Source organism: Neophocaena asiaeorientalis, unplaced genomic scaffold (assembly GCF_003031525.2).
Source record: "Neophocaena asiaeorientalis asiaeorientalis breed wild unplaced genomic scaffold, Neophocaena_asiaeorientalis_V1.1 scaffold230, whole genome shotgun sequence".
In the NCBI taxonomy this organism is placed as follows: domain Eukaryota; kingdom Metazoa; phylum Chordata; class Mammalia; order Artiodactyla; family Phocoenidae; genus Neophocaena; species Neophocaena asiaeorientalis.
In genome coordinates this window covers 6,773,421-6,796,840 of record NW_020175186.1, presented here as the reverse complement: position 1 = coordinate 6,796,840, position 23,420 = coordinate 6,773,421, and the positions used below count along the sequence as shown (strand labels likewise).

Below are 23,420 nucleotides of genomic sequence, written 5' to 3'. Positions count from 1 at the left end.
TGACTCCAAACCCTCCATAATCTCCAATTATCACCTCCATCCTTGTAGCTCACTCCCTATAAACTCCAATTCCAGTAATCCCTTGGCCCAGATGTTTTCAATCCATTAACTTTTGACCCAGATTTTCAATCCATTCTCTCCAGCACATTTTCACTGTCCTTTCCTACCCTTGTGCCCTCACTTTCTTCTCTATGTATCCTATTGATCAAACATTATACTGACTCATTTGCATATACCCTCAACTCTCTACCTCCTCGAGGCTTCGATTAATGAAGTCACATTATTGTCACTGATGGATCTGAAAACAAAACCGGAATGCAGCTTGGGACCATGCCTCAGGTAAAACCGAAACATTGTTCTGGATCCAAAATGGTGTTACAGGATTTGTAAAATAAGATACCATTTTGGATCCAGAACAATATTTCAGTTTTCTCTGAGGCATGGTGCCAAGCTACATTCTGGTTCCGTTTTCAGATCCATCAGAGACAATAATGTGACTTCATGCTCTGGAAACGCCACTGGTGAGTGGTTCCACCATTTCAGGTAAAGAGGCAGTAGTTCTTCTTCCACTATGTATTGTGAGGTTTAATGAATGGGTGTAAAGCAATTGGAGAGTTCCAGATGAAAGCCTCCATAGAAGGTAAGTACAACAAAAATTATGTAACCATTGCATAATGTGTCATCTCAGCTGGCTCGGCTGATGAAGTTGTCAGGTGATCAGTTATTGTTGAGTTCCTCTGGAGAAACAAGGTCCAAAATGGGATTGGTCTTACCCAGAACATGGTATCATGGTATATACCTGGAAATGTATCTCGGCAAGACTTGTTTGTTTGGCAAGAAATTACTTTTTAACTCCAACTCAGGTGCTTCCATAAAGGTGTCTGATCACAACTAAGTGAGCTAAGTAATAAGTGAGGCATTAAGTTTATGCATAGTTTGCATTTTACAACTTTACTTCCAGATGTGCTCATGACAGGAAAGGTAAATAAGGTGTATCTCTAGGGTCAGCTCTAATCAATTGGTTAAGGCTGTCAGGAGGGCAGTAATGAAAAGGATTCTGAGGCCACACCTAGGGTCTTCAGAAAAGAGGGTCAATGGAGATGAACTTTGACTCTTGTGGCAGTGAAAGCAGAGTTGTAGCAAAAGTGCTTTGTAACTTCCTTGCCTGGTATAGGCCATAATTACTATGCTTAAGTAGAAAATGGTAATGATATTCACACGCATATCTAGGAAAATCCCTCAGGGTATGGTACACCCAATCCTGCTAAGTCATGTTCATTTCTCTAAGTACAGACATAAAATATTTATTCAGTTGGATTTTTCCCTAGTAACTAGCTAATCTGAAAATAACCAATTGATTTTTATTAAGCCATTGTTCAGTAAACAGTTATTTGATTAGACTGAACTTGCTTTTCTTCATACTAGTGCAGATACAGCTTAAATATCTTTTGAGTGAATATTTGCTAGGGTTTGGCTTAATTTCTAATCAAACTCTGAAGGGCCTTTGGGCTTCAGAAAGTTTGAAACTATAGAATTACCATGTTCTTTCTTGGGGCCAATTAACTGGGCAGATTCTTTGCATTCAATTTGAGGCTCCTGAACCTTAGCTAAAGTTTCATTTTCTCTCTCAGCAGTTGGAAACCTATCTCCTTGCACAACAGAAACTAAGCATGAACCTCAGGCGTACTGAGCTGAACAGACCTTGGCGCCAGTCCCCAAATATTGATGTGCAGAATCTCCCAGAAAGTGCAGTTTCACTCTTCTCCCTTTCATAAGCGGTGAAAGGAAGTGAAGGAAGTATGCCAGGTTGTTATTCAACTCTAGTGTTTAATCAAGCATTACTCAGGCTCTTCTGAAACTCTCCGGCTTCTAAATTGAGAGGAAAAGCAAAGAGAACACAGGATGGAAACTACTTAATTGAGCAGGCTCCCAGGATTACTCAGGATCACGTGGCCATTCTCAGCCAGACTCCAGTTACTCCCCAAACTTCCGAAAGTCCTGGTGATGATTTCTAACTTAAAATTTCACAGCTTTCTCAAGGATCCGAAGCACATTAATCCACTTGGTGTTCAGTGTGACTTTCTATAAATCCAGTTTCAGTGCACTGCAGACACCACTTTCTCCATTCAGGTATTAAGTACACAAACAGGGCATCCCCACCACGGGAAAGAAAGATTTGTTTATGTGTTAGGAGGACAGTATGTGGCTGGCACATGAGCAACAGGTGCAGGGCTGACTCATTTCGGTTTCCTCACCTGCGAAGGGGGAACCCAGCATGTGTCAGAAATTCCTGATAGAACAAGGACCATTACCAAAGTCTTTGCCTTTTTTTTTTTTCTTTTTTTCATTTAAGGCAAGAAATGTATGTCCTTTGTTTGCCAACACTTAAGAGAACTAGCCTGTCCCGAAAGTCAAAGCACCCAACCTATGAAAGCTGGAGGGTTGGGCTTTTTTTTCTCTTTTTTTTTTTTAAAGGCCTGAATGAGGTGATAGCTTCATGCTGACAGCTGAGAAGCAGGTCAGTCAGGTTCTTGGGTGCTCTATTACACAAGCAAGATACGACCAGCCCCACCTAATTTTGTTTCTCTGGCACCCTCCTGCTCAGTGGGACATCAGTACACCTAACCCATCTGCTTTCTCTAATGCAAGACAGACTCATTCCAACCAGAACAGCTGTGATACTCCAGTTCTTGTCTGTAAACACCTCCTAGACCTGAAGGTAAGTGTGTGCTGGATTACATAGGATCCCTAGTCCCTCATCCCTTGCTCTCTCGCTCTCTCTCTTACTTACTTACTAAATAGAATCAAAGCAAGTTGAACTTTTGGCAGAACAGCCTGGCAAGTACCTACAGAGACCCTTGTAAAGACAGGTAGTTGTTTCATTAAGTAATTACCTTCCAAATGAGCATTTGTGCTGAGTTAACTTTAAGAATTATTGCCAAATTTGCTAGATGATGAAACCAGCTGAAGAGTTAAATAAAAACCTTGCTTAAAACGTAAGTGACTATAAGAGAGAGTTTTCTTAAGTCAGATCTTAGTAAGTTTCAAAATGTTTAAAGTGGAAGTGGCTACGTGAATATAAATGAATATTTAGATTTAAAGTATGCATTTGGTTCAAAGGTTCTTGCTAAAGTATTAGAATACAGTAGCTTTTGAAAAACAGTCTGCTAATGCAATGAGTTATTAACCTTCTATATATCTTTCCCAAAGATTTTCTTAATTAAAAATTGGCAACGTGATGTCTATGTATTATTTTACTTAGCATGGTATGTGTACATGTATAGCACTCAACGGAAATCTAAAAGGCTAAGCCAGTGGCTGCAAAAGACATCCCATGGATCAGAGATGTGGATTAAGTTTCTTAAATTTATTTTGTTTGTTCTGTGTAAGGCTTCTCTTATTAAAGGGATTCTGATTTACTGTTTAACACTTTCTAATCAATCCATAGAGGCTGCTTCTACAGATAGTGAAACACGAGAGAAGGCTGGAAACCCCATGTTTGGAAATTTGGGTCCAGAATATTTCTTTTGGAGACACAATCTTTCTAAGCTTAACACTCTTCCACCTGATTATTTCAGTATTGAAGTTTATGACTGAGAATGCCCAAGTTAGCAGGGACTATGACATTCTATCTATTTTCCTGGGCTTATGCATTTCTCAGTCTTTTAATTAAAATGATCACAAACTTTTGAAATTTATTATTTCCTGAAAGAAAGTCATGTTTTTCCTTTTATTTGTTTCTTTCTTTTAAACTCAAAGTGAAATGATGTGGGTCCTCAGGTATAATCCTACCTTCTGTCTAGTTAAATCTTCACACCCTTTCAAAACGCTCTTATAAAAGAGGCATTTTGAGAAGCATGATTCCTTATGTCTTCATTTACTGTGGTTCTTTCATCTAGGGACAGCAAAATGCTGTCCAAGATTGGAAAGTCCACTCAGTGTAACACTCAAGTTCTGCCTGGGATATTGGCTACACGTCAGACTGAGTTTCCTATGACAAAGACAAACAAAACTCATCTGTCGTAATTTTTAGCCAGAAATCTATAAGAAGAATGATCACAGGCAACTGAGAGAGAAGTAGTACAGAATATACTCTTTAGTTACTTCACTACAGAAACATGTTTTTATATTATCCCCTCCGTGCAGCTAAAGTAATGTTTTTATTTAAAATTTCTGATTTTGATTTAGTTTAGAATGACTAGCATTTCTCTTCCCTTGCATGGGTTGATTACCTGACAGAAACCAGGGCACCTCCATATTTTTAAAGCTTGGTATAAAATGGGTATGGCTTGGTTACAACAGGAGGGCTGGGCAGAATAATAACTTTAGGAACTTAAGGAGGAACAATTTTATGCACAGTAAGTGTGGATTTTCTTTCCTTAATTGCCACAGGTTTCTGGGGGTTTTTTGTTTGTTTTTTTTTTTCCCCTCTCACCACCTCCTGAAGCCCTCTATACAAAAGTAGTAATGTGAAACCACTTTTTAGTGCCAACACCAAAGACAGGGGAGAAAATAGTTTTCATTTTCTTTGTACAGACGAATTATTTTTTTAAAAAAAACAGTGAAACTCACACTCTCCGAAAGTATATTTTTAAAGTTTCTGAACATTAGAAACAATAAAAACGTTTCAATATATACAGAAAGATTTAGAATCTTTGTTTCAGGTATCACAAATTGGACGGAAATCCTCCTCTCTCTTTCTGTTCCCTTTATAATAATTCTCATCTTAGAAGTTTTTCAAGTTTGTAATGAGTTTATCTCTGTTCCTAGGTTACATCCTGAAAAGTCCTCTTAGGAATTTCCACCTAGGGGCAAAGAACAGAAGAAATGATGCTGCCTGGTCCTCCTGGTTTTCTCTCTCTCTCTCTCCAATTTCACTTTCTTTCATCCCCACATTCTCTCTGTCTCCTCTGTGCACCTGGCTGGCTGATGAATCTTGGGAACACAGAAGCATGCCATCCATCATCCAGCATAGCTTTACACACAAATATACCACACAGTTTACATATCTCAACTCTAGAGATGGAAAGAGGCTGCAAGAAAAGGGTAAAGATAAAGAATACAGAGAACTTTTATTGTCCTCTGGAGCTTCTGTACCACTTCCATTAACCTTCCCTGCTTATAATGTGCTTGGTTCAATTCAGAATGGGGTCAAACTTAACCAAAATTGCCTAGTTCTTGCCCCAGCAAAGATCCAGGGCTGGGGTTCTGAATAGCTGATGGCTTCAATTCCTGGCTGCTTCTGTCCCCTTAAGATGAATGGACCTGAGTAAGAGGTGTAACCTGGCTCTCTTAGAAGCCAGAGAGCAGAAGCAAAGTTGTCCCCAGCTGCCAAGCTAGGACAGCAGGAACGAATCAATATTCACGAAAGCCTTTCCCACAACTGTATTAATTTTGGAATAAATGGCAAAGAGCCTTCACAACATACTGTCTTACCCCACTCTTCCCTTTCTCTCTTTTCCCTGGACATGAATTATAGGCAGTAACAGAATGCTTGGCTCATTGCGGGTGTTGAAACCTTAGGTTTTCAAGTTACAATCAAAAGCTGGGTAAAGGGTAGCAAGATCCCTTTGGTGGTTCCATGTTACAAGCAAAGTGAAACAGGAACAACAAAACTCACTTTGTTGACTCTTGGTATGTGGATTCTCATTACTGGAAAGGACCAAAAGCTCTATGCCACGTTCCTCATGTGACATTATGAGAAAATTAGATGAAAAGCTAAGGGTTGTTTTTTGCTCCCCTCTGGTAACCACTTCTTTAGGAAGAGAAAATAACCAGAAAGCCTAGGTTTAGGGAAAGCAATCAAACTGCCTACCAATAAGACAGGTGGCCAAGTGCAATGCATAAACAAATCAGATCACTGGCAGTAGACAATGAAAAAGATTATAACGTTTGCTATGAAACTGACAGAGTTCACAGGAAAGAGCTGTTTCTGAAAAGGTCCATGTACGTATTCTTAAGCTAAATTGAATTGTATTTTAAATGTGCTAGGTGAAGCAACAGTTTAGTGAAATATTGGTGAACTTCAGGTCCTGGGGATGATCATTCCTGTGTTGTTAATCTTAATCTGTAAATTACATGGTAAAAGTGTTTATCTAGAAACCATGGAGACAATTGTTGGGATTTTCTTAAATTAGGATAAAAGTGTGCTTAGTATGTTTAAGAGGCACTTAAGGGAGAAGGCACTATTTTTCTAGTGTTTAAAAATGTGGGATTATCACCTGCTCTGGTTAAAATAAAATTTGGAGGATTTCATTATTCTTTAGTATTCTGTGCTAAGAAAACATTTGTGGGAAGAGTTCTAAAAACCAGCTGATTACCAAATTCTATATTCCTTTGTAACTTTTGTTACATAGATGAGTGATTACTAGCTTTCGATGCCAAGGTCTGAATCCTAACCCTATCTTTCAGCCACTAGCTATGTGTCCCTGAATACATTATTTACATTTTTTATGTCCCATTTAATTATCTGTAAAATAGGATTAATAATCCCTTCCTTATTGTTTGATTGTTTTTGTTAAGAATTAAATGAGAAAACATGCAAAGCATCTGATGTAATAGATGCATACTAGTAATATGTTTTCCAATTATGTTAACAATTTTTAGGATCTAAATGAATTTTCTTGATTATCACAGAAAAGTGAATGAAATATAAATAAACAGAATTATCACAAATACAAATACCTATATAATCGCTACCAAGTGAAGAAACAGATTATTAGGAGCACACAGAAGTCCCTTTCATGCCCGCCCAATCAATACTGTCTCCTTCCTTCCCACAAGTAACCACTTCCCTGACTTTTAACATTCTAGTTTTTGAACTTTATAAACATGCAATCATACAGTACAACGGGCATTTTAAGCTCTGCGTGATATTTGTGATAATCACTCATGTTACTGTATGCAACTCATCTGTGAATCTCATTTATTTTTCATGTGCAAATATTAAACAGTTTATTATCCAACCTGTTACTGGTGGATGTTTAGGTTGGAGACACATAAATGATGCCCTTATGAATGTTCTTGTATGTCCGCCTGCTTGCTTTTTAAGTAGAACTTTCTTAAGTGATAAGCACAGGGCATGGAAATGACTGTATCTTTTAAACCTTAGAAATCCACAGGTATAGACTGCTTGCTAAAAGTCTTTGGAGAAAAAATATTATATCAGGATGTATTATAGGTAAGTCTAAGTTGTACCACTGTGTAAGTAATCATTAAGCAAGGAGAGGGGTACTTAAAACCACACGATAATCAGAGGGAGTAATTTAGAGGCTCCTCAGACCCTAGTGAAAAATCATCAAGGTTGAAAATATTTGTAAAAATTTCTGGGGGAGCTTTTAAGAAATGTCAATTAATGTTAGACATAAATAATAGCAGTTGCACCTCCTTCCTTTTCTTATCTCAGTCATCCTGGAGGCTTTTAGTGAAAAATAAGCTCTAAGGTCCAATTCAAAGAACATAAAATCAGTCCTCAGACTTTATTGTTTGAAGAGGAATAGTCTAACATTTTTTTTTTTACCTTTTTCAATTAAAAACACTTTAAATTTTAGCACCTAATTAGGTTGGAGTCAGTAGACTTGGCTTTCAGTGCTGCTTCTTTTAGCTTCCATTACTGGTCTCCCTGAACCTCGGTTTCTTCATCTGCAAAATGGGGATAACGTGAGCTACTCTTTTTGTCTCAATGGGTCGTTGTGAGGCTCACATGAGATGATGTTATAAACTGTAAGACATTTTTAGAGATATTATTATGTTTCAATAAGAAGAAATGGAAGTTAACAGTCACTAACTGCTTACTTTAGGCCCGATATTGTTTAGAGAACTTCTACATAAATCATTTCATTTAGTCTGCAGAACACTGTGAAGTCAGCATGATTATGATATTGATAAAGCAACTGATTAATGGCATGATGATTTTTCACATGTTATTCGTGATAGAAACCAGAATTACAATATAAATATAATTTCAAGACCTCTCCCCCACACCCTCCTCTCTATGAATTGTGGCGCTTCCACACTTAAGAGGCAGAATGACGTGCCCAGATTGGAGGTCAGAACCACGGTCTCAAACTTCAACTCTGCCACAGTCTAGTTAGGTACTTTTTTTCCCACACACACTCAAAACCAGTTTCTTCATTTATACAAGGGAATGCAATGAAAGAATCCCCAGTTCTAAAAGTATTTCTGACTTTCTGTTATTTGGGATTAATAGGAAAAAGGGTAACATGGAGTAAACATGCTGTGAAAAAAGGGATGTTAACCTCAAATTCAAGTAACTCAAATTAGGAACTAATAAAATGTTTTCAAGTGAAGCTCCTGACTGACTCACTTTAAAGTGGTATGTTTACTGTATAATCAATAACATCATTTTCATAATAAATACTCCAAATTACATCTTTATAAAGAACATGTTTTCTTAAATAGGTTGAAGAAAGCAGCCCTATATTACATTATTTTTAAAAAATTACTTAGTAGTCCATATATTGTACAATATGTGTGCGCGTGTGTGTGTGTGTGTGTGTGTGTATGTATTTCAACTTGTCCCAAGCTAAATGGTCTTTGAAATAATGAAATAGTAGTGTCTGGCTTGACAAAGATTTTGCATGGCATTCCCTAGAGGAAGAAAGAAAGAAATACTATATAGAAAATAGAACTCAGTAACTCTAGTTTTAATAAAATCCAAAGGAAACAAACTTTTGGAATAGAGTATGGTACTATCATGTCAGCATTATGTCTCTGGATTTTTTTTATCACTTTAAAAATGTAGATCCATTTAAAAAAACCTCAGTACTTCATTCAATAATTCAAATGGTCATTATTTTCTTTCAGATTCTCATTATTAACACCAATACCAAAGAAGATTACAATGTTGACTTCAGTCAAAATTCTGTTGATTTCAATTTTGTTTAGTTTACTACTATTTGGAAGTCATGGAGAAGAAGGTCGAGAAATAAACACAACACAAAACATTGCAGAAGACTTAAAAACAAGGGAAAATCAATCTATTCCTTTGGAAAGTGAAGCAAATTCAACCTCAGATAAAGAAAATAGAGAAACCTCCCATCCCAAGGCAACTAATTTCTCTTTTGGGGATCCATCAAATAAAACCCATGGAACAGATTTCTACCATAATTTGTCAACAGACAACTCTTCCAGTCTCAAACTCATGCCCACACTTTCCCCAAGTCCTCCTTTGAGCCACAGCTTTGTTTCTAAATTGTCTCGGAACTCATCCGTAGCAGATGAAAATCCTCTGCCAGCCTCAGCACCTCCCGATACTACAGCTATTGTATCTTCCGAAAACTTCACTCAGTCTTCGGTCAATGACACCATGAAAGCTCCTGACAACAGTTCCATTACAGTTAGCAACCTCCCTTCAGGATCAAACACCATATCTGTGACCCCCATGATAATGGAAACAGATGGATGGTCTACCATGACTGGAGATAGCTTGGCGGGCTTTACTGCCTATCAAGAAACAACTTTATATCCCACCTTGAAATTAACCAATAATTCAAAAATCTTTCCAGATACATCAGACCCCCAAGAAGGTAAATATAAATGGATTTAATTTTCCTTTTGTGTGAAACTGAATCTCCAAATAAGTCATTACACCTAAGAAATGCACCACACTAGAAAAAAAGGAGACTGCAATAGCACAGGTGGTTCTTATTTTGCGGGGAGAAACCATGATATTCATAGTGAATAGTGAAGGGATTTTAGGGCTTAAGTCAGCAAAGACTAGTCATTATTGTATGGGAATGTGAGAATGTGATGAGACTGGGACAAAATGAGAAGTAGGTTAGATTGAAAAGAAACTGAGGTAGTGGTACAGTTTTGAGATACTGGGTAACAATTTTTACTGCATTTCAGAAAGACTACCTGAAATTTCACAGGTTTTTAGGAATATGATACAACTGAAGTTTAAAAATATATGTATTTTTAAATATATACATTTTAAAAATATATGTATTTAAAAATTTTAAACTCAACAGAAGAATACCCTCAATTTTTAGTTCCGTACCTACTGAACACCATAAAAATGGAATTCAGCTTTGAGTAGCACAAGAAAATTGTGTTATGGGGACATTTCTGTTTCATGTAGAGATTAGTCAAGCTTTAAAACATAAAGTGGAAAAGATCTCTAATGTTTAATGAAAATTCATTCTATTTTATTTTCTCAGGTCTAACCATGTTTTTGTTTTCGGAATTAAAAAAGAATAACTCTTCTTTTCCCCCCGTGAACTCACTGATTTCCAATACAACTTATCTACAGATTATATTAGTGATATAAACACCAAATCATATAAACAAATTCCTATTTGAAAGTTGTTAGTGTACAGGTGAAGTTTTAAGTTCTGAAATCTAGGATTATTATGGTATTGCAACCAGTATATTGTATGTACATATATCTTCATAATTTTAAGACATCTTTCCATTCATACATACTCTGATATTCCATCAGAAAGATTTTTTTTTAAACTATTCTGTTTTGTCTTTCTAAACTTAATATACATATTGAGAATACTGAGTACTTAATCCTACCATTGCTCATTAATTAAAAAACACTTAGTTAACTTTGCTTCACTTTTATCTTGGTAAAAAATGTGCTGCTGTTGACCTTCCAACATGTTTTTTGTGTATAAATGGAATCTGATACAGAATTAGAGACCCTATAAGACCTCTTGCCTACCTAATTAATAAGCTTCTCAACAAATTTTTTTTAAACTTGAAAATAAAATGCACTAAGTATAAATCCAGGAAGCATTCAGTGATTTATTGATGACTTAGTCTTCAAATAAGGTGCTTGATAAAGGGGATGATAGAATGAAATTTTGGACTCCTTTAACTCAGACCTACACATCTATTCGCAGTGTGCAAGGCACTGCAAACATCCTGCTTTGTTTGGTCTATTTGTTGTATTTGGAAATACCCTCTATCAGGATATATTTCTTTTTCTTCATAATGCCTTTTCACTTTGGGTTTGTGGATTCAATTCATATTACCTACTTACTCCCATTAGCTTTTTACTTTTCAATTATTATAGAAACAAACTCAAAGCTTATCTCATCATTAAAGTTCATCAGAGATTCAGAGTTGATTAAAAACATAATATAGAATTCAACTTCAATAGAAATTAGATCTTAATAGAGAAAACACATGGCATTTCAGTACTATTAGTGTTAATATGTAATGAGATAGTTATAAAACTAAAGCTTAGAAGTATTTCAAGATAATTCAAATTTTGAAGTACAGTTTTATCAGGAAGCATATTTTCCAATATATCCCCCAAACTCAGTACTTTATAAAACACACACACACACACACACACACACACAATGTATATATATTCCTCTGTAAATACCTATCCATTATCTAATTTTAAAAAAAGTGTTAAACATTCTTTGCTTACACAAAGTCCGCATGTATATATTTCTGTTCTTTGAATAACTGTTTTCTATTTCTTATCTGTAAATTATTTTTTCTTTGTCCTCTAGAGAACAGAAATACAGGAGTGGTATTTGGGGCCATTTTAGGTGCTATTCTGGGAGCTTCACTGCTTAGTCTCGTTGGCTACTTGCTGTGTGGAAAAAGGAAAACAGACTCATTTTCCCATCGGCGACTTTATGACGACAGAAATGAACCAGGTAAAAACAACTTTCAGAACTTCACCTGTACACAGTGGTTTTAACTAAGTGAAGTTGCTAACGTTCACTGCATTATCTAGAAGGCATTTAGAGATTCATATGACAGAAACGAACTAAAGATTTATTCTGATCTATTCTCTCTTTCTCAAAGAACATAACCAGAATAACTATGGAAATGTGTGTGAAATTTTAAAACCATTTGGAACTGTTGCTCATCGCATCACAATTGGTTTTAAGTAATAATCCCAGAACCTAAAACATATCATTATAATTGAAAGATAATGGCATGATATTAAGAACAAAATGGCCAGTTTTGTTAGCAAGTAACTGGGGAGCCATTATTCACCATTGTTGGATCTCTTAGTAGCAGTAATTTGAACAATGATTTATTCTAATCTGGAGCTCTTGCAAAGTTTGCACGTATACAATAGCCCTCTATTAATTATCTTAATGAGTCTCTAAAACAGAATTGCTAAAGGGTTGCATATTTGGGTACATAAAGTCAGATAAACCTTAATTCAGAAATTTCCCAATCATGTGATGCAAAAAAACCACCACATCTATGGATGAGAAATGTGTCTGCTAAGAATAAAGCACTGTGTTTGATCTTAATAATGCAGTAGTAATTAGGACAGAAATAAAATCAAATGCTTGATTCAACCCTTTTTTTCTTTAATATTTCAGGACAAAAAAAAAAATCTGTTTTCTGGTTTACACAAGGGACTCTTGCCACCATAAAAAATAGTTAAATGCCCCTGTTGGGTCTCATTGATAAAGTCTTGTTGATTTTTGATAAGTTTGGAACATTACTGATATATTAATTTTCAAAATCAAATCCATTAATTGTAAGTTAACTGAATTCTGTTTATGGACTTCTAGCAATCCATAGAAAATAAAAACTATCACTTTTCAAAATTGAAGGATAGGATTTCAATCAACAGGGTTTTCCAAACTTTTTCTTTTTAACTTCAGAATATTTTCTTTAAATGTTATCACATGCAAAAGCTCAGTCTAACAACTTGATATAATCTAAGATATTGTGATCGAGGCATAATGGAATAATTCAATTACACCACCTGTTTTACTCTTTCAGCTTTGAGACACCTTTCCCAAATTCCTAAGGTTCCTGGGGGTCCAATTTGTAAACAGAAGGCTTAAGGAATAGGTAGGATATGAGAATACCTAGCTGAATAATGAGATTACTAGTTTAATTAGTAAGTAGTCCCTGCTTTAGTATTCAAATACCTGGTGCCCCAAGTTTTCTTTAAATTCAAGAATATAAAAGAAATAATAGTCAGTTGTTTGTTGAAAATAAAAACAATCTCCAATACTATTAATCAGGATAATAACCTGGATCTCTCAGAAGGAAACATAAGATTTTACAAATTGTTTTCTTTCATCTCCATCTTCAATGGCTCACCCATAATGATATTAAGACCCTTGGTAAAATAATGACACATTTTAAAATTAAAGCTCTTCACTTTTTAAAAATTATTTTTATACCAGAAGTAAAAATTCTGAACATGTTGACAAGGCTCTGAATTCACAAGATTCAAAAGTCAATGAGAGGGCTTCCCTGGTGGCGTAGTGGTTGAGAGTCCACCTGCCGATGCAGGGGACACGGGTTCGTGCCCCGGTCCGGGAAGGTCCCACATGCCGTGGAGCGGCTGGGCCCGTGAGCCATGGCCACTGAGCCTGCGCGTCCGGAGCCTGTGCTCCGCAATGGGAGAGGCCACAACAGTGAGAGGCCCGCGTACCGCAAAAAAAAAAAAAAAAAAAAAAGTCAATGAGACATGTCAATACTTCTTTATATAAAGTATTGCTATATTTCTGTTGTGATCTCTCCCTTAGTTCCTTTATTTTTGGACCACCAGCAGTGAAATTTTGGAAGTTAAACTGTTCATAGTTTTAGAAGAAAAATGTGGCTTGCAAAATATGTACTTATTTAAAATTCAAAACTAATCTCTGAAAATCCCATATAAAAACGTGTAACTAACTCATCCAGAACAATTCCTACAGTCTAGCAGATGCCCGAGCATGCATCTTCCAGACTGTCACTATAAAGCAATTTTTTTGTTGCTTTTTTAGTTCTGCGATTAGATAATGCACCGGAACCTTACGATGTGAGTTTTGGAAATTCTAGTTATTATAACCCAACTGCGAATGATTCATCTACACCAGCAGGCCGAGAAAATGCACGGGATGGCATTCCTATGGATGACATACCTCCACTTCGTACCTCAGTATAAAACTAAGGGGAAAAAGGCTTCAGATGGCAAATGTTCACTATATCCTGGCCTTTCAAATCCTTCATCCAAAAGCTGAAGCAAGATCACTCTCATGTGGCCTGTGCCAAAGAGAACTGTAAAAGCATGAGACGAGTAGCAGAAACATAGAGGGTAAATCATCCAAAAGGTTTCCTTTCTTCCATTTCTCACTGTGCTGAATCATCTATTGAGTAACCTTAATTTATATTTTGGTCTATTTTTTTCTTAGCAGGAAATGTCTGTGGAATCAGGTAAAACTGAAAGATTTCACCATGATTGCCCCACCCAATAATTTAATTAAAAAATCCTTCAATGAAAATAGGGACCCCAAATTACATTTTTACTTTTTTTTTGGGGGGGGGTGAATTGACTCTTCACTGCTCCCCGTGTAGTCATAATACCATATATCAAGACTGGCATTTTGCTGAAGGAAAATTGGAAGGGTGATTTTATTTTTTTTAAATTTTGACTTAAAGCTAGAAAGAGAGTATGGCACAGATTCTGTTCCTGGGAAATCCAAGTAACAGGAGTGAGAGGCTTGAATTCTAGTACATTTTACTTTTCTGTATCAGCAGGTACATAGTCAGCCCCTTGAGTTGCCAAGTTGACAGTGACTTTGCATTCAACAGACTATGGTAGGAAAGCTGACCCTAACCAGGAAAGTGATCACTTCTCTTCAAAGCATGGGGAATTCCAATCTGTGGTTTAATTTAGGCCCCAATTAATTGGGTTCTTTAAAAACTCAGTGAGAAACTTAGTGAAAAAAGTCAGCCAATGCATATACCTATACATAACTTTTACAGTTTTAAGATGCTGGATAGGAACAGGATTTATTTTGTATTAGACATTATTGCTCAATCATATAGGGAATAGATTCTGCATCTCTAAGTGCATAAAATGTAAGGTTAAAAAATATATAATGGAAGCCTTAAGCAAACAAAACATTTTCTGAGTGTCACTTTCACAAGTGAAAATACAAGAGGCTTAATTTGGATTCTAGTATATTTCAGTTTGTTTTCAATTACTGCCTGTTTTGGGCAGGAAAAATATACTCCACAGTATAGGAAGGTTGAGGCTTTAGGGATTAGAAGATTAAATCAAGAGTTAAATTCCCAAAGAAGCAGTGAATGTGTGAAGAGGGCATATGACACAAGAGATTTTACTGTTGAATTGATACATGGTATGTGTGTTTGCGTGTGTGCATGTATGGTGGGTATGAATAAACAGAGCAACAGCCTCAGAAAACGAGGGCCAGGAAGTAAGCAATGGAAGAACATACTTACCCCATATTGCCATAAAAATAGCAAAGAAGACTGTCCCTCCATTATCAAACAGATATGTTACCTTAGTGGAAAACAAACAAAAGTATTAGTCACACTTTTTGTTATAATAATCCAGTGATTACTGTTTGCATTTAGGTACTACTGATTTTTTTTCCCAATGGAATCACATTATTTTATAGTTTTCAAATATAAGATAGGCAATCCTTTCATGGGTCCTGCAACTGTTTCATGTGATTTTCTCATGGGGAGAGGTGAGGAGTCAGCATTTCCCCCCTTCTCTTCTCTTTTCCCCTTTGACTCTGCCTTCATTTCTGCTTAGAAGTGGTTCTCGTACCCTGAGGAAGTACTTGTGGGCCACAAGTAGAAGCTACACAGAGAGCTTTAAGAAGTTAGCTTTCCAGTGAAGGCACACCTAGCTGCACTTCCTGTTAGCAAAACTTCCAGGATTGGGGAGAGTTGCAAAATGCAGAATTCCATTAGTGATCCAGCACTTCCAAGGGAAAGGGATCACAGTGCCATCCCTATTCTCTGATGTCTTTCAGAATGTGCCATGGGTCATTAAGAAATTTCATAAATCACTGGACATTTAGGATATAGTCCAAGTGTTTTTTAATCAGACATGACCTGAAGTTTTATAAAGAACAATGTACAGTTATACAACATTATTGAATATACATTTCAGGGTTGTAAGAATCGTTTGGTTTTAATAAAGTATAAACTCAATTTACCTTTGCCTCTTTTTATTTGTGTAATGCCCTAACTATATTTATAAATTAGTGAGGGAGGTTAAACCAATATAGCCAAGCCAATGTATGTTTGGCAGCCATTTAAATACCATAGAAACTAAAGAGAAAATAGGGGCATTATCCTCACAGGAGTGAGAGGCCAACTGGGGGCTAAAGAACATTATTCTAAGGAAAGTGGGAGTAGAACGTTGTCCTCTTTGCTCAGTCTCCAGTCTAGAGGCTGCTCAATGGGTGCATTAAAACAACGTTAATGTGTATTTTAATTGTAACATCTGGAACACACTGTAAAATAATATAAAACAGATAAAGGTGGGATGTATTTTCCTATTATGTAGCATTACTGCAAACTTTATTATACAAAAGATGTGCTGCTTTTGAAAGTTGGTGGATAGGTGCACAATGTCCTAGATGCTTCTAAACTTCTAAGACTGTTAAGGCTTGGGCTTTTAAAAAATGTTATAGGACTTGGTTTTCACACCAATCATCAGTATATATTATGTACAACAGAGAAAAGGACCGCAAAGAAATTCTCTCACAGAGTTGATAAAATTCCACCCAGCGGGGGAATCCAGCTTTTTTGTGTCCAAAGGCATCCCACAGAAATACCTGCGGCTGCCAAGGAACTGAACAGCTGTCTGCTTTCCTTTATAAACAAGCCTAGTGCAGGAAAGAGCCTCTTAAGAGTGTTAGAACAGAGACTTCACACATGAGGACGTAAAGGTCACCAAGAAATAATGGCTACCCCTGCTCCAGAAACAGCCAGGTTTTTAGAAAAGTGACACATAAAAAGCAATACTTGGGCTTCCCTGGTGGCGCAGTGGTTGGGAGTCCGCCTGCCGATGCAGGGGACACGGGTTCGTGCCCCGGTCTGGGAAGATCCCACATGCAGCGGAGTGGCTAGGCCTGTGAACCATGGCAGCTGAGCCTGCGTGTCCGGAGCCTGTGCTCCGTAACGGGAGAGGCCACAGCAGTGAGAGGCCCGCGGACCGCAAAAAAATTAAAAATTAAAAAAAAAAAAGCAATACTTAACAACAATTGTGTTGCACAGACATAATTTGTCATTGTTCATGCAATATTTTCCTTAAAAAAGCTTTTCATTTTTTTTCTTATTAGTTTTGTTTACAAATCTTTCAGGCATTTTTAACTAAGTAAATTTAAATATCATCTTTTCAGAAACACATCCACGAGACACGGTGAGGTATACATACCATATTGATGTAATGTGAGATTACATACATGTAGCGGGAGATAAAGCTAGAATGGGAGTTAGGGAAGTCTTCAGAACTTGCCCTGAGGAGGAGTGTAAAAGTATAAAATCATTGTTTTACCCACTAAACTATTACATGTGGGGTGTATTATGACAGGGGAGACTGTGGAGATAAGAAAAGCACTTAGAAGCCTGTGGTTACAGCTTCCGATGATATGGGTTTTTTAGGGTGCCGATATGAGTTGCTGAATGGAAATGGAGGAGAGGGGGAAGGAAGAGTCAAGCATAGTGTGGATGGCTCAAGCTTAGATCGTGAGTGATCAGAAAAATCCCAAAGCAACGTAACAGACTTTTCTAAAAGCAAAAAAAAAAAAGCTTGTCTGATCTACAAATGTATATTTGCATTTTATTGGAAAAATAGCTTGCTTTTATGCATAGGGAACCTTTGGACAAGCTTTATATTCAACATTGTTAAGAAGACAGAAGACAGAAGCAAACTACGCCTCAAACAAAGCTGTGTTTTAGCACAAATTCTCCACTATCTTTTTTTTTTTTTTTTTTGGCGGTACGCGGGACTCTCACAGTTGTGGCCTCTCCCGTTGCGGAGTACGGCTCCGCATGCGCAGGCTCAGCGGCTACGGCTTATGGGTCCAGCTGCTCCGCGGCATGTGGGATCTTCCCGGACCGGGGCACGAACCCGTGTCCCCTGCATCGGCAGGCGGACTCCCAACCACTGCGCCACCAGGGAAGCCCTCTCCACTATCTTTGACATGTGATTTCTCTTGCAGAGCTGAGTGTGGCTGGAAATCAATAAATGTGGATATTGTTTAAGGAGATAAATTTCTTATTAGGTTGGAAGCTTGAACTCTATGTCTCCTCTACTGTAGTTGATAGATCTCTTTCTAAAATTGTTTCATGGGTTCAGAATTCTAAGCTGAAGTTCAGCCCTCTCTCAGTTCCTTACCTCCTAATTCTTCGACAGAGCAAAATCTGTGTAACTATCCACGTCCATTGGACCGGGGCAAAGGTACACCAAACATGGCAACTTCATTTTTTTACCCCTCCCCCAACTCATTACTTATTTAGGGCAACAGCTTTTTAAATGTGGTCCTAGAAATCAGAATCACCTGAGGAGCCTCTTAACATGCAGATTTCTAAGCCTCGCCCTTGGCCAACTGATTCTGAATCTCAGGACGTGGGGCCCAGGAATCTGCTTTTTAACAAAAGTTCTAGGTGATTCTGATGTGTAATCTTATGCAGACTCATCCATGAAACTTCTTAAAGAAGAAAGATGGTCTGTCCTAATTCTGTTGGAGCCTTAATATCAGTATACAGTCTGAGGTTCACTCTAGGTATTGGATAAATGTTTGTTGAACAAGTGAAAAAACCCCAGATACTAATAACTGTTATAAATAAGGCTAACTTCAAAGGTTGAGTCATTTTTAAAATCATATGTAAAAACAATGCAGGACCCTTGTACCTGATGATTTCACCTTAACTGAGAAATCCTAGCATAATGGAAATTGACAGTGTGGTGTCAGGTGCTTTGAAAAGAGTATGCAAATATCACTGAATTAGTTAATTGAAAATATTTCTTAATTCCCATACTTTTAAGTATTAAAAATGAAAACAGTCACCAAAGAAAATGTTAATGTACTTAAATATAATTTTTATTATATGACAGGACCACATTTTCTCTGAAACACACCCTTGAAATTATTAAGGAAATTATTACAAGCACACACATATTTCAGTAAAATATGACAGGTTTAATTTCCTGTTACTTGTCACAAGTGGTGATTGATTCTATAAGGAATTGACCAGTTCCTAGATGATGTCACTGGGTGATGGTGTAGGCTAGATGATTCTAGATTGGTGGCCTTGTTTCTTTGCTAAAAATCTCTTCCCTTATTTCTGATACTGCCCATACAGTAATCTCTAGGTGTTTAAGTATGTAAACTGATTTTAAAAGAGAATGTTTATTTTCATTCAATGAAGGAAGAGTAATTCTGATTTTTAAGGTGTAAACCAAGTAGCTACATTTTACCTTAGCCAGAGGAACAAATACAAGACACATTAAAGATTTCACCGTAGTGGGTTTTATGTCTTGTTTTGTTCCATAAGGCAATATTCTCCTCTGCAAGCTAACTTTTCCACCTACCTTATAATAGTTACCAAGTGAATTCTTTCTGAGTCATACCTGTCCCTATATATACAATTTATACAGAGTAAAGGAAGGATGTAGATACTGTACAATGACAAAGGCCCCCTAGATTTAATGTTTCCTTGGACAGTTTCTTCACTTTATCACTCTGCCACATATGATTCTTAGCTTTACTGTTCAGATAATGCCAGTGTGTTTTATTAGAACTGTCCAAGTAGAAGTAACATATGTATATATGGATTTGTTGCTGTCCCTAGGGCTGTTATATGCCTTTAAAATGCATGGACAAAGGGAAAAACACATGTATTTACATCTAATGACTCTATACACTTGGTTTCTGCAAAAAGTGTTGAGAAAATGCTTCCCCAAACAAGACATCTTTGTGGAGCATTTAAAAGAATTCAACACTGAGCACATTTTAGAAATTAAATTATAAACAAAACAGATTTTTCCCATGCCATGCGTTCAAAATAAGTAATTCAGAAGCTAATTTTACTAAGTTTTGGTCTCCTAGTAGGATCCTGAGTGGCTTTTGATTTTATATCCACCCTTGTCAAAAGTTAATTGTATAGAGGCCTCTACTTCTGAACAAGATGGAGTAACAGAGATTGATTTTACCCCCATTCTGAAAACAACCAAAGAATGCACAAATATATAAAGCAACAGATTTCAAGATTGGATGTGAGGCAATGAAAGGCAGTGATCCCTAAGAGGCAGGAAACAATTGAGGTGAGCATTATGATTGCCTCAGGTTACTACACTGAAAGTGTAGTCACCAGGGTGCAGAGAGCGACAACCCAGACAGTGAGCATTAATGTGAGGAGGCTACCTGAGGAAAGAACCCCCTGAGAGGATTAGAGGAAACAGTTTCAGAAGCTCACAGAGTCAGGAATAGTGCCTGTTTCCACCGGCCAGACTGGAAATCCTCATTATTCACAGTGCACTGGGTACAGTACACAGAAAGATCTTGTTTTCATTGTGGGGAAAAATGAGTGCTAGAAAGAGCACTGCTGTGAGCCCATCTCACAAATCCTAAAAGCAAGACCCAAAAGAATCAAATTTTTTTTTCAAGCAACTAAACCGCAACGAGATCTCTCTAAACATCTATTAGAATAGTTAGAATTAAAAAGACAGACCATCCTGAGAATCAGTGACTATATAGAAAACTGGAATTCTCATACATTGCTGGTGGAAATGTAAAATGGTATAGACACTTTGGAAAACAGTTTGGAAGTTTCTCAGAAGGTTAAACATCTTTCTATCTCATAATCCAGCCATTTTGTTCTAGGTATTTGCCCAAGAGAAATAACACTACTTGCCTAAATGAAGATTTGTAGACATTTGTAGCATCTTTATTTAAAATGGTAACAACTTAAAACAACCCAAAAGATCATTAATAAATGACGGATAAACAAATTTTGATATAGCCATATAACGCAATACTACTGAGCTATAAAGAAAGATGATTGATAAATGTTATGACACGGATGAATCTCGAAATAATTATGTTGGGTGAAATAAATCAGAAAAAAATCACACGCTGTATGATTCCATTTACATAACAGTCTGGAAAATACAAACTTATCTATAATGATAGGAAACTCTTTGTTGCCTGAGCACAGGGGTGGAATTTGGGAGGGATGGGAGGCAGAGATGACAAGAGGTCGTGAGGAAACTTTTGGAGGTGATGAATATGTTCATTACCTTGATCGTGGTGATGTTTTCACAGGAGCATATATATAATCAAAATGTATTCACTTATATACTTCAAATATGTACATTTTATTATCTGTTCATTATACTTTAATAAAACCATTTTACAAATGAATAATAGTAACTGTAAAATTCAAGTACACATTTCTCAAACTTGTGTGTACCTTGAAATCACCTGGGAGGTTTTAAGTTACGCTGATGCCTAGGTTCTAAACCCAAAGATTCTAATTTAACTGCTCTGGGATGTGACTTGGGCTTCAGGAGTTTAAAACCCCCTTCAGGTGATTCTAATAGGCAGCAATTTGAGAGCTTTTGGTATGTTATTTCATTTTCTCTGTAAAAGTAGAAGTAATTTAACTTCAGGAGTCTTCATGGAAGATAAAAATTTTATCACTACCTGTGGAAATAATCATCTTCCCCCAAAAAAGAATCTAGATGTCATTCCAAGTGGACGTTTTAGGTCTAGGATGGCAATAAACACTTATAAAAACAAAGGAAGACAAAGATATTCTAATAAAATCTACTCTTTCTGTAATTGCCACAGAGTGATGTTTTACTCAGTTGTCAATGATATTGATATCAATGATATTGAAACACTTGGGAACATTTAACTTTGGTAAAAAGCGGTCTGCTGGAGGACTTTTTACTACCTGCCTCCTAGAAAAAGTGGAGGGCAGGGAGAGGAACGTGAGGGTCCACACTCACCTTGGCATAAATGCAGCTTTCATTGAGTCTCTGCAGTGAGCAGTTCTTGTCACAGAGAGGGCACATGAAGACTTCAGTGGCCTTGCAAATTTCTTGGCTTGAGAAATCAAAGAAGAAAAAGAAAGCATGAACCTCCATGTTTAGGAGGTACTCAGCCCCTATGGCCAACCCTGTGGGAAGCAGCAAGGCAGGGAGGAAAAGAAGAAATGGAAATAGTTGGGGCCGGGGCGGGGTGGGGGGTGGACAGGTGAGGAAGAACTTAAGACAGTGGCTCCAACTCAAATTTTTAGGAATTTTGTGATACAGAGTTGTTTGTTTGCTTCTTTGTTTTAGAAATCTCTGCCAAGATATTGTAATGATAATAGGCCATATTTTATACTTGGGAGGCACCTGCGGGGCTTTGTCACAAGGACACTTTTACACCTGATTTCATGGCATGCAGGATAATCTTGTGAGGAACAACCGAGGGTGTTTTAACCAAGCTCACAGGCTTGGACATGGCTGAGCTGGAGTCACATCTGACTGCTGATTTCTCAGGTCTAACGATCTTTCCCCTGGATCTCGTTGCTTTACAATCACCAAAATGAACAGCATCCATAATTCACATAATTTCATAACCCCCACTGCAGTCAATCAGTGCGTTATGTTCATTGGAAATCTGAGGAAGTTTATCGTGACACACACTGTCACGATAACATGGCATAGATTTTATTTACTGAAATATATAATATTCTCTATTAGAATGTAACTTCTCTATTAGAATGTAACTTCTCTATTAGAATGTAACTTCATAATATTTGTCTCTTAAGTTCTATGCTATCTTTTAAAAATCTCAGCATACATTATAGATGACATTGTGACATGAATAGGGCATCGATAACAATTTCTCAAAAGCCTCACAGCCTGAGAGTTCACAGCAACCTGTTTCTAAGATGCTTTGTGCCTTTATCTGTCATACCTGACCCTTTCCCACTAGGGATACCATAACTAAATTGTCCAAGTAAATATGCTTTGGAAATATTGAAAGTAACATAAAGGCTTTTAAAAATATGCCTGGAAATGCAACTGTTATTAAAAGTTTAATTGGCAGTGTTGATAGCAAGATTTGCTGTTTTCAAAATGTATACACTCAAAGCAAAAAATAATGCATGTGTATTTCAAATGCCTGATGTGTATAATCTCAAGCCACACTGGAAATGACTAGTAAGTAATAATGCTATACAGTAATACAATACTTTACAAAAAGCAAAGGTGGGTCCATGTCCATTATGTTTAGTCCTCAATTCAGTCTCCTGCAATGGTAACTATCTCCAAACTGAGAGGAAACTGATGTTTAATTTAAGTGATTTGCTCAAGGTCACACAGCTAACAAGAGGTAATTTAGGGAACTGAGTTTAGGTTTTCCTGATTCTAGGTCCAGTTCTCCATCACCTATAACTCATCTAAAGGAGAGATAAGTTTATGTCATATTAAGAGGAACTTTCCTATCAAAAACTAATTTATTAATAATGATGATGGTGTAACAGGTCTTATATATACTATAATTCTCCCACTTTCACACACATCATCTTGCTAGTAATCATAATGTCTATGTGAAGTAGGAGGAAGCAGGTAAAACGTACATTTTAAAAACTCAAAACAAAGAGACAATTATACCTCCTCTTAGTAATATTACTAATTTGTATAAATA

At 36.9% G+C, this 23,420-nt stretch overlaps 2 protein-coding genes across 3 annotated transcripts in view; one reads left to right on the top strand and one right to left on the bottom strand.

Annotated features, from left to right (window-relative positions):
• ANO3 (anoctamin 3) overlaps window positions 1–23,420 on the bottom strand; it is a 397,425-nt gene that overhangs the window by 51,501 nt on the left and 322,504 nt on the right. The window contains 2 exon segments of the mRNA XM_024764654.1: window positions 15,196–15,256; window positions 21,731–21,827. Coding sequence (XP_024620422.1) covers window positions 15,196–15,256; window positions 21,731–21,827 — 158 coding nt within the window.
• On the top strand, window positions 2,498–14,244 carry MUC15 (mucin 15, cell surface associated). 2 transcript variants are annotated; one of them, XM_024764655.1, is made up of 5 exons: window positions 2,498–2,518; window positions 2,654–2,719; window positions 8,827–9,548; window positions 11,496–11,645; window positions 13,734–14,244. In XM_024764655.1, exons 3-5 carry the CDS (start codon window positions 8,864–8,866, stop codon window positions 13,892–13,894), a joined length of 996 nt encoding a protein of 331 aa, XP_024620423.1. In that variant the 5' UTR covers window positions 2,498–2,518; window positions 2,654–2,719; window positions 8,827–8,863; the 3' UTR covers window positions 13,895–14,244. The 2 variants fall into 2 exon arrangements, with proteins under 2 accessions (XP_024620423.1, XP_024620424.1); XM_024764656.1 differs by lacking the exons at window positions 2,498–2,518; window positions 2,654–2,719; window positions 11,496–11,645 and having other exon boundaries at window positions 8,849–9,548; window positions 13,734–13,894.